This window comes from Carlito syrichta, unplaced genomic scaffold, assembly GCF_000164805.1.
Source record: "Carlito syrichta isolate Samal-C Ts95f unplaced genomic scaffold, Tarsius_syrichta-2.0.1 Scaffold124613, whole genome shotgun sequence".
Taxonomy (NCBI): domain Eukaryota; kingdom Metazoa; phylum Chordata; class Mammalia; order Primates; family Tarsiidae; genus Carlito; species Carlito syrichta.
Genome location: NW_007068709.1, coordinates 33,093 through 45,303, shown reverse-complemented (window position 1 = coordinate 45,303; position 12,211 = coordinate 33,093). Strand labels below are relative to the sequence as shown.

General features: G+C 40.1%; 1 protein-coding gene across 1 annotated transcript; it reads left to right on the top strand.

Moving 5' to 3' along the window:
- The first annotated feature begins 243 nt into the window (after positions 1–243).
- RGS2 (regulator of G protein signaling 2) lies at positions 244–3,470 on the top strand. Its single transcript, XM_008048552.1, has 5 exons — positions 244–392; positions 1,370–1,471; positions 1,565–1,626; positions 2,177–2,343; positions 2,586–3,470. Exons 1-5 carry the CDS (start codon positions 283–285, stop codon positions 2,778–2,780), a joined length of 636 nt encoding a protein of 211 aa, XP_008046743.1. The 5' UTR covers positions 244–282; the 3' UTR covers positions 2,781–3,470.
- Positions 3,471–12,211: the final 8,741 nt, after the last annotated feature.

The window sequence follows — 12,211 nt, the reverse complement described above, 5'->3', positions numbered from 1 at the left end:
CCCCCCCCGCCCCCCCCCGCCGCAAAGATGCGGCCGCAGTGCGCAAGACGCCGGGCCTCAGACGTCAGCAACGCCCTGGCTTCGAGACCCTTCCGCGGCGGCCGTGACCGCCGCAGGAAGGCAGCGGCCGGGTCTCCGTGCCTTCAACAGCCGGCCAATCCGCGCCCACTGGAGGCGGGGCCGGCGCCGCGGGGCCCCGCCCCCGAGCCGCAGCCTCTTATAAATGCCGTGGCGCGCGCCGGGCGGCAAAGAGCGGCTGCCCCAGTAGGAAGCGGGTGGGTGATGCAAAGTGCCATGTTCCTGGCTGTTCAGCACGACTGCGGACCCATGGACAAGAGCGCAGGCAGCGGCCCCAAGGGCGAGGAGAAGCGAGAAAAGATGAAACGGACCCTGTGAGTACGGCTTTCTTCTCTCTCCCGAGACTCCCAGCCAACCCCTGCACTCTTGGTTTGCTGCAAACGCGGTACTTTCGGGCTCGTCTTGGACGTTGGAAAACTATGTGGCCTGCGTCTCCGCAGGAAAAGAAAAAATATGGGAAAAGGTTAATTTGCTAAGTAAGGTTAAATCTGTGTGGTATGGACTTATTTTGTGAGGGAAGGACGCTCGGATAGAGTTTGGTAGCTGAGCAAATTTCTTGATATAAGAGCAGTGGTAGATGCGCTAAGAAATTGCAGGTTGGTTTTTTTGTCCCCCTGCATTTAAAATGACATCAGAATCCTGCAGCTGAAGCGCGTCCCCAGCATTCATACGCTGCGTGATGAGTTCTGATCGGTTTGCTCAGCTGCTGGATGGAGAAATTTAAAGCAGATCTCAACCAGTCTCGAATGTGGAACAATTGTTCTGCAGCATCTGCTTAAAAGGAGTACTGTAGGTGGGGAAGTGGGGAGCGCAGGGAGATCAATCACACACACAACTCATTGTACACAGTCTCTTGCGTGGTCCAGAGCCTCTTAAGGGAAGAAGAGAAATGAGCATGGGCTGCCTCAAGGCAGTTCCCCTGATGTCGTTTTCATTAAGTGGGAAATATATGAATTGTAATTGACCTTGCAAAGGAACTGCTACCCTTTGTGGGCCAGAAATAGCATCTAAACTAAATTCATTAGCAATTCATTAAAATAACCTAGTGATTTTAGGTAGTCGTACCCTTAGTGGTAATACGAATAGTTTTAGCTCCAGATGAATGGATGAAATTGTTCAGTGCATTAGGTACAGGAGTTAAATGTTAAATAAGTAAGACTATGAGTTGGAGAGTTCCTGCTTTGTCTCTAGCTAACTGGGTGACTTTATTTGGTAAAAATTTGTCCAGTTGTAGTAGCTTATTCAAATGTTGCCACTTTGCAAATACCATATATATTTTTTTTAATTATAGTTTAAAAGATTGGAAGACCCGTTTGAGCTACTTCTTGCAAAATTCCTCCACTCCTGGGAAGCCCCAAACCGGCAAGAAAAGCAAACAGCAAACTTTCATCAAGTAAGTTAAGAATCCTGAATATGAATAGTTAGCTACTGAACTGAAAGGGGAACTCTGATGAGCATAAGCTAATGTGCACAACTTGTCTTGCAGACCATCTCCTGAGGAAGCACAGCTGTGGTCAGAAGCATTTGATGAGCTGCTAGCCAGTAAATGTAAGTTAACTTTTGAATCTGAGCCATTGCTATTATCACAAAAACCTGGAAATGTGTCTACACAACAAAAGAGTAGCATCCCTGAGGGGAATTAGACTGCAATCACTATAGTAAAAGGCCTGTTTTTCCCTCCTTATCTCCCAGTGTTTAACCGTGGAAATGTATGTACTATTCATTCCAGGTGAGGAAGAAAAATTAGCCTAAAAAAATTAAAGTGCATTTGCCATAGTTAGCGTTGAGTCAGTTTTTTCCATTGCATACAATGTTTTCAAGAGGCTTAGTTCCCGGAGAATTTTTGGCTCCACTTTAAGTATTTATTTTGCATTGACAGCAGAGTTGAGCAGTTATATTTTTGTAGCAGAGTGCCACCTTAAAACATTTTGCCTATTTGCACCTTAATTTTTAAAGAGCTAAATTTTGAGAATTACAAGTTTGGACAAAATCTAGAAAATTGCTATCATTTAGAAATAATTAAAATATGAGGGAGAAGTACTAGAGAAACAGGGCTTACTTGATCACTCAATTCATGCCTTTTTTCTCCCTATTTCAGATGGTCTTGCTGCATTCAGGGCTTTTTTAAAGTCTGAATTCTGTGAGGAAAATATTGAATTCTGGCTGGCCTGTGAAGACTTCAAAAAAACCAAATCACCCCAAAAGCTGTCCTCAAAAGCAAGGAAAATATATACTGACTTTATAGAAAAGGAAGCACCAAAAGAGGTAAAAATAAAAAAAAAATTCCTTATTTCAGTATAATTTGGAGAGTTTTAGCAACAAAATGAAACAAAAGAATTGAAGAGAGAAGACATAGTGGGGCTGGGAGGGTTACAGGGGTCCCCCAAATACTCCATTGTAGGTTTTAGTTATGTTAAGTTTCTCTCGTGACTTGACTGGCAAAGCTAATCACACAGGACTGTGACTCTGAATTTTGAATTAAACCACTTTTTTTTGTTTTATTTCAGATAAACATAGACTTTCAAACCAAAACTCTGATTGCCCAAAATATACAAGAGGCTACAAGTGGCTGCTTTACAACTGCCCAGAAAAGAGTGTACAGCTTGATGGAAAACAACTCCTATCCCCGTTTCTTGGAGTCAGAATTCTACCAGGACTTGTGTAAAAAGCCACAGATCACCACAGAGCCCCATGCTAGTTGAGATGAAAAAGGATTCCTCCAAACCAGACATTTCGTCCTTTTTCCTATGAAAAAGAAAGGCTGGGACCTGACAGGAAGACTGACCTTGAATTCAGCCTGGGTATTTAGGAAGCATCACTCAGAACTATTGACTTGAAGTTGGGTAGTGAATCAGGAAGCCAGTAACTGTCGAGGAGAGGCTTGTATCAGAACAGCTTCCCTCACTGTGTATAGAACACAAGAAGGGAGTACATGGCCCAGATGTGATGTCTCCGGTGAAAATACAGCCATGGGAGATGATGAAAAACAGTGTAATAGTGTTGGTCCGAAAGCACTTAAAATCAGTAGATCTGGGATTGTGGCCTTCGCTAGCTGGTTGGACATCTTTCCCTAAGTCCATCAATGTTACCACATAGTGGTTTTAGTTTTAGTTTTTTCTTAGTGCTCATTAACATTACAGTGCTTACTGTGTACAAGGATATTGAAGTTCTTATGACCACAGGTTGTCAGTACTGTTGTCTCATGTAATGTTGAAACTGAAATGGTCTGTGTTTGCATTGTTCAATGGTGTATGAAATAGTACGAATGCTGTTGTGTAGAAAACTACAATGTCCGTCATGAGTGCCAAAATCTGTCTTGAAGGCAGCTACACTTTGAAGTGGTCTTCAAATACTTTTAATAAATTTATTTTGATAAATAATGTCATTGAACACTTGAAGTCTAGATGTGATTTGATTTTGATTTTTGATAATTGGAAATACAGCATATACAAAGGAAAACTTATAGTAAAAAAGAGTTGGAGTTATTGTGCCTTCCCAGTGATAATTAAATCCTCAGACCAAAGACCTGATGGTTGCAGACAGTTCTTTTATTTTTAACCTACAAGCATTATGTAGGCCTAAGAAAATCAAATCACATCCTTAGAACCACCCTGGATTTAAGCTGAGATAACCTTATAAAAATCAAAATAAAGCCAGTTGTTCATGAAAATTAAAGTACATTGACCTTTGCCCTCTGTATTTACTAAAGACAACTAAATAGAAAAAAGTGATGGAGACAAGCACCAAAATTATTCACATTGCTAAGCTTGTGAAATTGAAAGAAACCCAATAAGGTGAATACAGGCCTAACTTTATTTTCTTTCCCTTGGTTCCAAGCTCCCCACAGGTACTGGCATGAGCTTCCAAGATACATACCTGACATCATTCCTTTTCATGATGGATCAGTACAAAATCTCAGAATGTTGTGATTCAGCTGCCTTCATTTGGCCAATGAAAAAATCTGATTACATTAGGTAATGATAAGGCAACAAGTGCATTTTTGTTTCTTACATTTAAATCCAGAAATGTGCTTTTTTCCTAGTTGAGGGAGGAAGTCCTTGAATCTGTTACTTTTCAAACTAGCTAATTAAAGGAATACCCTTTCCTTCAACAGGCTACTTTTTTCAAGGGCCTTGATTATGATTTTAATTAAAAAAAAAAAAAAAAAGGAGAACCTTGTTCTTAGAGTTGGGAGACCTGAGCCCTAGTAATGACTTCTCATAGCTTTGTGACCTTAGGGGTTCCATTGTCTTCCCTGGCTCCTTATTTTACATCTCCCTGCCTGCCTGCTTCTTTGGTTTCTGTAAAGTAATACGGAACTTTAGAAATCATAAAGTTCCAAGCCAGGTGTGGTGTCACACACATGTAGTCCCAGCTACTTGGGAGGCTGAGGAGAGAGGATCATTCAGTCCAGGAGTTTGATGCTATGCTGAACGATGATCATGCTACTACACTCCAATCTGGATGACTGAAATCCTGACTCAAAAAAAAAAAAAAAAATCCAGTACCAAAAAGCATATTTTTCTGATTTGCCAATAATTTAAAATACTGTCTCCATTGTGGTTGCAATAATTTTTACCTTAACCAGAATTTCTGACACCAACAGGCACAAACTCCATGAGAGACTTGTCTTGTCCACTTCTATATCACCAGTCGCCAAAATAAAATAATAGATGTTCCATGTTTATTAAACAAATGAATCTGAAAGGATCACTGAAAGAGTCATTTTTATTCTTTGGATAATAATAAGTATATCAGGTCTGTATAATCCTTACTTTGGAAGGATTTTGGCCAACAGAAGAATTCAGGAGTAATGTCATATGTCATCCAATTTGTCACCAACTTCTGTGTATTTTACTTAAATCGGTCCTAACCTCTGTCACCACCTTGATCAAAGTTGCCACCATCTAATGCCTGGATGGCTGCAAAAGTCTCAACACATCTCCCCCCATCACTCTGTGTTCTCTGCTTTTAAACCCCAGTGATCTCCTCAAGACAAATCTGATCTTGTCTCTTATTGCTTATAAACCTCTGACAGGTTTTTCCAAATAATTAGGATAAAGCAACATCCTTAATATGGTCTAACACCTGTATAGCTTGACCCCTTCTTTTGTTCCAATTGCTACATTTTTTTTTTTTGTCTCCACCATATTTTCCCCAATTCTTTCTACTAAGCCACACTGTCCTTTCATTCCCTTGCAGGTGCCATGCCCACTGGCCTCACAGGCCTTTGCACCTAATAGTTCTTCTGCATGGAATTCAATTTTAGCTCTTACTCATTCACGTATCAATGTAATTTCCACTTCATCAGGGAAGCCTTCCCTGACCTCATTACCTAGGTCAGATCCCTTTTTGTATGTTCTCATAGCACCAGTTCTCTAATTTAGAGCACTTAATAGAGTTACAAGTTCTCATTAATTTGTATGATTATTTGATAATTGTATGTCTTCCTCTACTAGATTGTGGGTGCCACAATTGAGGACCCTTTGTCATCTGCTCACCACTGAATCCCAACACCTTGCACAATGCCTGGTATACAACAGGAGCTGTCTAAATAACTGTTGAAAATGAATGAATGAATGAATATTGAAACATTTTGTAGACAAATTTTTATGAAACAAGGAAATAAGGATGAGGTTTTCAAAACCCCACTGGCTCGAATGTCTGAAAATATCTCTAGAACTTTATATTTTTTTTTTTGGAAAAAAAAATATATACCTCTTGCTAGGTATGGTTTCTTATAACTTTCAGACTTTAATAGGAGTAGTCAGATTATAGTACCAAAAAACAAAAATTTTGAAGTTCAGGGCTGCTAAAAACACAGGCTTTATTCAGGTGATATTTTTCAATATTCTTCAGTGTGGAACACAATGAAATAGATTTAAGATTAGAAACCACATAACTCTACAAATAAATATTACTTCGTGTTCCAGTTTCCCAGAGTTCACATATGAGGATCCACAGTTCATTCGTTTTGATAATATTTCTTTGTTCACATATTTTCAGTCCAAGAATATTTCAGAATACATTCATTTTATACAGTTGCCCTGAAAAAAGTAAAAAAGTGAATGTTTTCTGTCATGTGAGTGGAAGGAGGCAATAAATGGGTTTCTCTAAAATTACTGAAAGCAATCACTCAAAGTTTCACAGGAAACAGGTCTTTAACCACAATATTTAGTCGTGTGTGGTAATGATTCTCACTTTGTGGGACTGGAGCATGCATGAAAGGATTGTGAATTCCTCTGTCTTATGAGAGGTGTGATGCATAGCAGTGTATTGTGTATTTGGATAGGTGGTGCTTGCTCTGTGCTAAACTATTTCTTTGTTTTCCTATGTTAGCCCAAAATTGCAGCTAAGGAAATTATTCTGACTTTACAGTGTTGCCACTATTGAATGTGAGCTTTGACACGTACAGACAGTCCCCAGATTTGGCCTTGTTGCCTTTTTTTCCTTGAATTAGGGGTCTCACTCTCTCATCCAGGCTGGTGTGCAGTAGCACAAACATGGCTCACTACACCTTGACTTCCTGGGCTCACGCAATCCTTCCACCTCAGCCTCCCGAGTAGCTGGGACTACAGCTACACGCTACCATATCCAGCTAATTTTTAAATTTTTCTTATTGAGACAAAGTCTCACTACATTGCCCATGCTTGTCTCAAACTCCTGGGCTCAAGGAATCCTCCTGCCTCAGCCTCCCAAAGTGCCAAGATTACAGGTGTGCATCACCAAGCCCAGCCTTTGATAACTTTTTGCAACTAGAAAACCACTTTTTGACAGTGGCAAGCAGATGAGTTTTATCTAATTTTTGACATCTTAGCAGAGGAGAAACTTGGAGTGGCTTAAGGTGGTGATAACAACCCTGAAGGATAAAAGAATCACTAGGTGATAGAGAGCCTTGAATACTAAAGGTTTATTCTGCAGGAATAGGATATCAATCTCAACTAAAATTTACGAAAATGACCTGGGTAGCACTATGAGGCTGGTTTGGTGGCAGAGTGATGAGTTGGGAGATAGCAATAATAGCTCAGAAGAGATATTCCACCTGCCTGAACCAGGACAATGTCACCAAATAATTCAATGTAACTTAATAGTAAGTTATACCTTGCCTACTCCATGCAGAACTCTGATCTAAGCCACACATGGAATAAATATAAAGACACGTGAGACAAATTCCCTTTCCTCCAAGTGATACCAATTAAGTTGTCTGATAAAATAAGCATACAAAATTAAAGCATAAGGTGAGCCTTGATCGCTGATTAATGATCAAAATAGAAGTGCAGGTATCTTATGCTGGAATAAATTGAGGAACATTTGAAGTTGAAGCGAATTGGCATTTTTGGTGGTATTTAGTAAATGCGTAGATTTTAATGAAAATACACAAAGAGTATTCAGGATGAAGAAACAGTCTATATAAAGAGAAAGGAGAAAAGTAGGATTACATCTTGCATTATGTGACAATTTTTTTTTTTTAGAGACATGGTCTTGTTTGGTCACCCGGCTGGTGACACAATCATGGCTCACTGTAACCTCAAACTCTTGAGCTCAAGGGATCCTCCCATGTCAGCCTCCTAAATTGCTGGGACTACTGGTGTACACCACCACACCAAACTCATTTTTTTTTGTATTTTTATGTTTTTGTGAAGATGGGGTCTTGCTATATTGTCCAAGCTGGCTTCAAATTCCTGGCCTCAATTGATCTCCCTGCCTCAGCCTCCCAAACTAAATCATTAATAACTGAATTGTTCTCATTTATTCTTCTTATTTTTCAGAGTAATTAATAAAGTTTCATACATGGAATATATTAAGTATAGTGATGATCTAATTAACTCATTGGTTGACTGATTCACAAACTCTCAAGTAAAAATGCATACAGTGGTATAAATGACTTCATTTAAATATGCTAAGCTCATTTGCAAAAAAAAAAACAGGTTTTTTGTTTTTTTTTAGGAGTCTACTTGGTTTGTCATTTTAGATCTACATTTTTGCTGTGCAAATTAAGAGTAAAACTAAACTATGCAGATTTTGGCTAAAGATTTTTCTTGAATCCCAAACTAATTTGATATTTATATGGCTTAGAAAGTTCACTGACCTTATAACTTCCCTTAGGAGTGATGCTGTGTGTTTATTTAGCCAGTGTATAGTTTAGACATGTTCAGACGTCACTCCAAAATCAAAATGATGAAAAAGAGAAATGGGCCAAAAGGGAGAGTGAGAAGAAACTATTTTCTACTGTCTACTTCAAGCTGAGGAGGGACCTGATATTTTTAACAATGTATTTGCAAGTTCTAATCTAATAGACCTGTTTCCACATCATCCTAAATTACTCTTTCAGTCTTTAGCTTCAGACTGCAATCACATGTAATACACAGTGAGTGCATTTTGAAACTGCACTATTGAAAGAACTAAGAAAAATATGCAGTCTACATGAGCCAAGGTGTAGATTAACAAAGAGCAGGTAGAAAGCTTTGGTTTGAGAAGCAGATGGTACTTAAGGAAAGTTTGTCCTGCTTGCAAGGAAGCTTAAAATCCTCACTTGGTACAAATCAGCATATTCTCATATAGAAGGATTGTTGTTTTTGCAGAAGTGACCATTGAGCACTGTAATCTAAATGTCAGAACTAAAAGTTCTACTTGTTTCTATTTCTACTTGTATTTTCAGATTTCAGAGCTTCACAAATCCTATAACATTCTATAAAAGTGTTAGTAAGATGATTAAAATTTTGAGAACAACCAATAATGCAATGATTTCAGGAATAATTTTGGTCATAATAATTAAAAGTGGTGCTGTTCAGTAAAAATATAATATGATATAATATAATAATATGAGCCATATATATAATTTTAAATATAGCCAAATTAAAATAATTTAAAAGAAACAGGTAAAATTGATTTTATTAATATGATTTATTATTATATTTATTATTGCACTGAGACACCATGCAGAATAAAAGAAAGAAGTTTCCTGCCCCTGGAGAACTTGCATTCCACTGGGGTCAATAGAAAATGAGCAAGTGAGCAATAAGCAAATAAAATAATTCTAAATCATGGCAAATGCTTATCAGGGAAATAGGCTGAGTGGTGAGATAGGAAAGACACAGGAGAGTGCTTAAGAAAAGAACACTTCAGCTATGCAGAGGGTGTTAGAGACTCCATGAAATTGTGACTGATCAATTAACTAAACCAAACTAAAGCTTGGTTCTGCTTTCAATAAAAAATCTGCTTTGAACAGGATAGACATAAAAGTTGTTTTAGTTGAGCCATAGCTTTCTTTTTCCCTCTTTCTTTTTTTTTTTTTTTTAAGTCAGGGTCTCACTCTGTGCAGTGGCAGATAATGGCTCACTGCAGCCTCTAGCTCCTGGGCTCAAGTAATCCTCCTTGTCAGCTTCCTGAGTAGTTGGGACTATAGGTGTATATCACCACAAGTGGCTATTTTTATTTATTTATTTATTTTAGAAATGAGGTCTTGCTATGTTGCCCAGGCTGGTCTCAAACTCCTAGACTCAAGTGATTCTCCTGCCTTGGCCTCCCAAAGTGATGGGATTATAAGCATGAGCTACTGGATCTGGCTACCATAACTTTCTATTAATTCCAAAATAATTTTTCTCTATAAAAAGAATAATCTTTTCACAAACTACTACTACTTATTATTATTATTATTATTCAGTCTCACTCTGTCATCCAGCCTGTTGTGCAGTGGCATGCTCAAAGCTACTGCAGCCTTGACCTGCTGGGCTCAGGCAATCCTGCCTCAGCCTTCCAATTAGCTGGAACTACAGGTGTGCACCACCACACTCAGCTAGGTTTTTTTAAAATGTATTTATTATAAAGATGAGGTCTCACCAAGTTTTCCAGGCTGGTCTTGAACCCCTAAGCTTAGGCAATCCTCTCCCCTTCACCTCCCAAAATGTTGTGATTACAGGCTTGAGCCACCACACCCAGGTATACTCAGTATTTTTGAAGGCCTAAAACATAAATATTTCTTGAGGTATTTCTCAAATCATCAGGCCTACAAGTTCTAATCAAATATTTTTCTAATGTTATTATGATACACCAGGCTAATGTTTCTAGATAAACTTCATACTTGTAACTACTTTTTGGTAGAAGTTTATAATCTCAACTCAGTCTTTAGTGGCAGTTATCATTTAAAAGTCTCTCTCTAGGCTGGGCATAGTGTCTCAGGTCTGTAATCCCAGCATTTTGAGAGGCTGAGACAGAAAGATTGATCCCAGGATTATGACTCATCTCTACAAAAAAAAAAAAAAAAAAAAATCAAAAAATTAGTCAGGTGTGATGATGCAGGTCTGTAGTCCTGGCTACTCAGGAGACAGAGGTGGAAGGATCACCTGAGCCCAGAAAGTTGAGGCTGCAGTAAGCTATGATCGTGCCACGGCACTCCAGTGACAGAATAAAACTCTGTCTCAAAATATACAGATAAATAAATAACAAAAGTATCTGTCTTGCTAGGTTGTCCCTTTTCTGGGGCTTTTTGTCTATTCTCCTTGGCAGTTCTGAGTTGCCAGTCTTTTATCTCCAAATCAGAGATATGTGAGGTAAAAAGAATGTCTAGAGAACTTAACACAACATCATTTCTTGTGTATTCCATATTCCAGGAAATAGAAGTCTTCTCTATCATGGTTTTTTAAAATATTTTGATTATATGTTTCAATGCAATTGGTTTCTTTTGCAATCCCATATATTATATTTATGTATTTATAAACAATATTCTGAGAATCACCAGGTAGCCCTTGAGGGCCATGGCACAGAACCACCATTTTAGAGATTTTCAAAGGAGATTCAAAGGAAGCTGCACAGAATGCTATTTCAAGGTGAAGCCATGGGCCCAGTCCCCTTCTTTAGAGCATATGTTGCCTCTATTAACTTGCAGGCACCCTCTCCAACCCGAGGTCACGTGAAGAAGGGGAACTATAACTAGAATACGGGTGAGAATTGGAGAGGAGTAGGGAGCTGTCCATTACCTTAGAAGGCTATTGATTGCCTAGGTGCCCCAAGCCGGCAGATCTTCCTGAGATCTCAGAGAGCACCACTTGTCACTCTGGTTGAGAAATAAAGTTAATCATTCATCCATCCTTTTGGTGTGAGCGTTCCATTCCCCAGGACAGTCCCTTCTTAACTGTACTTCGTTGGAAATCCCTTTTCAATGGCCCAGCATATTCGTGGGCATGCCTCCCACTCTGACAGCGGGTTGAGATGTTTGTCATCCTGATGGCAAGTGGTGCAGCAGAAGGGAAAGCCTACACGCCAGGACTTGAGAGGGACTGCTCATCTATATGATATTTAAATGCATATCTACTCTTTCAATAGAAGGCGAATTCCTCAGAGAAAATAAACATGTCTTATTTTTCCTCTTTTTTTTTTAGAGGATCTCACTACTTATGACAAACGTTCCCCACCCATGGTCCCTCCAGTCAAAAGTACTTTGATCCGATGCCGTCGGCCTTGGCGGATCCGAGAATGGAGTCACGGGACTGGCGCCTTCCGCGAAGGGCCCGCGGAGAGCGTAGGTCTGCACCTGGCCGTCACGCCCGCCGCGACCTTGTCCACCTCGGCCACGTGCATCTGGAGGGGCACGTGGTCCTCGGCACCGACGCCGCCGCTGCGGGCGGAGCCTCTCCGCGGGACGTCCGGGTCCCGCAACGCGTCGGCGCGTCTGCGCGTCCGGGCTGCGCCTGCGGCCCCCACGCCCGCCGCCCCGCCAGCCCGCCGCGCCCGGAAGCCGCGCGGCCGGGCCGAGATGCCGGCGGGCGGCGGGGCCAAGCAGAGTGGTTCCGGGCCCTTAGTTTTCCTTTTATTCTCAGTATGTAGCCGGGCACGTGATAGGTGCCTAGGAAGCGTTGTTAAATGAACGGAGAAGGACGTCTACCCAAGACAAACGGTATGTGTTAGGATTTACCCAAGACCTCATGTTTGTGTATTTGTTTTCATTCGAAAAATATTTTTAGGTTACTTAAACCTTAGTTCTTTCTTGAGCTTTTGTTTCTAATTTTTTATTTATCGACGACTGCTGACCCAAACTTGGAAAACAAAATGCATGTATACGTGCTCCACTTCACAGGCCTTCTGGCACAGATGTCCTGCTTGCTGCTACCTCACAAATATGCTAATAAATGACGCA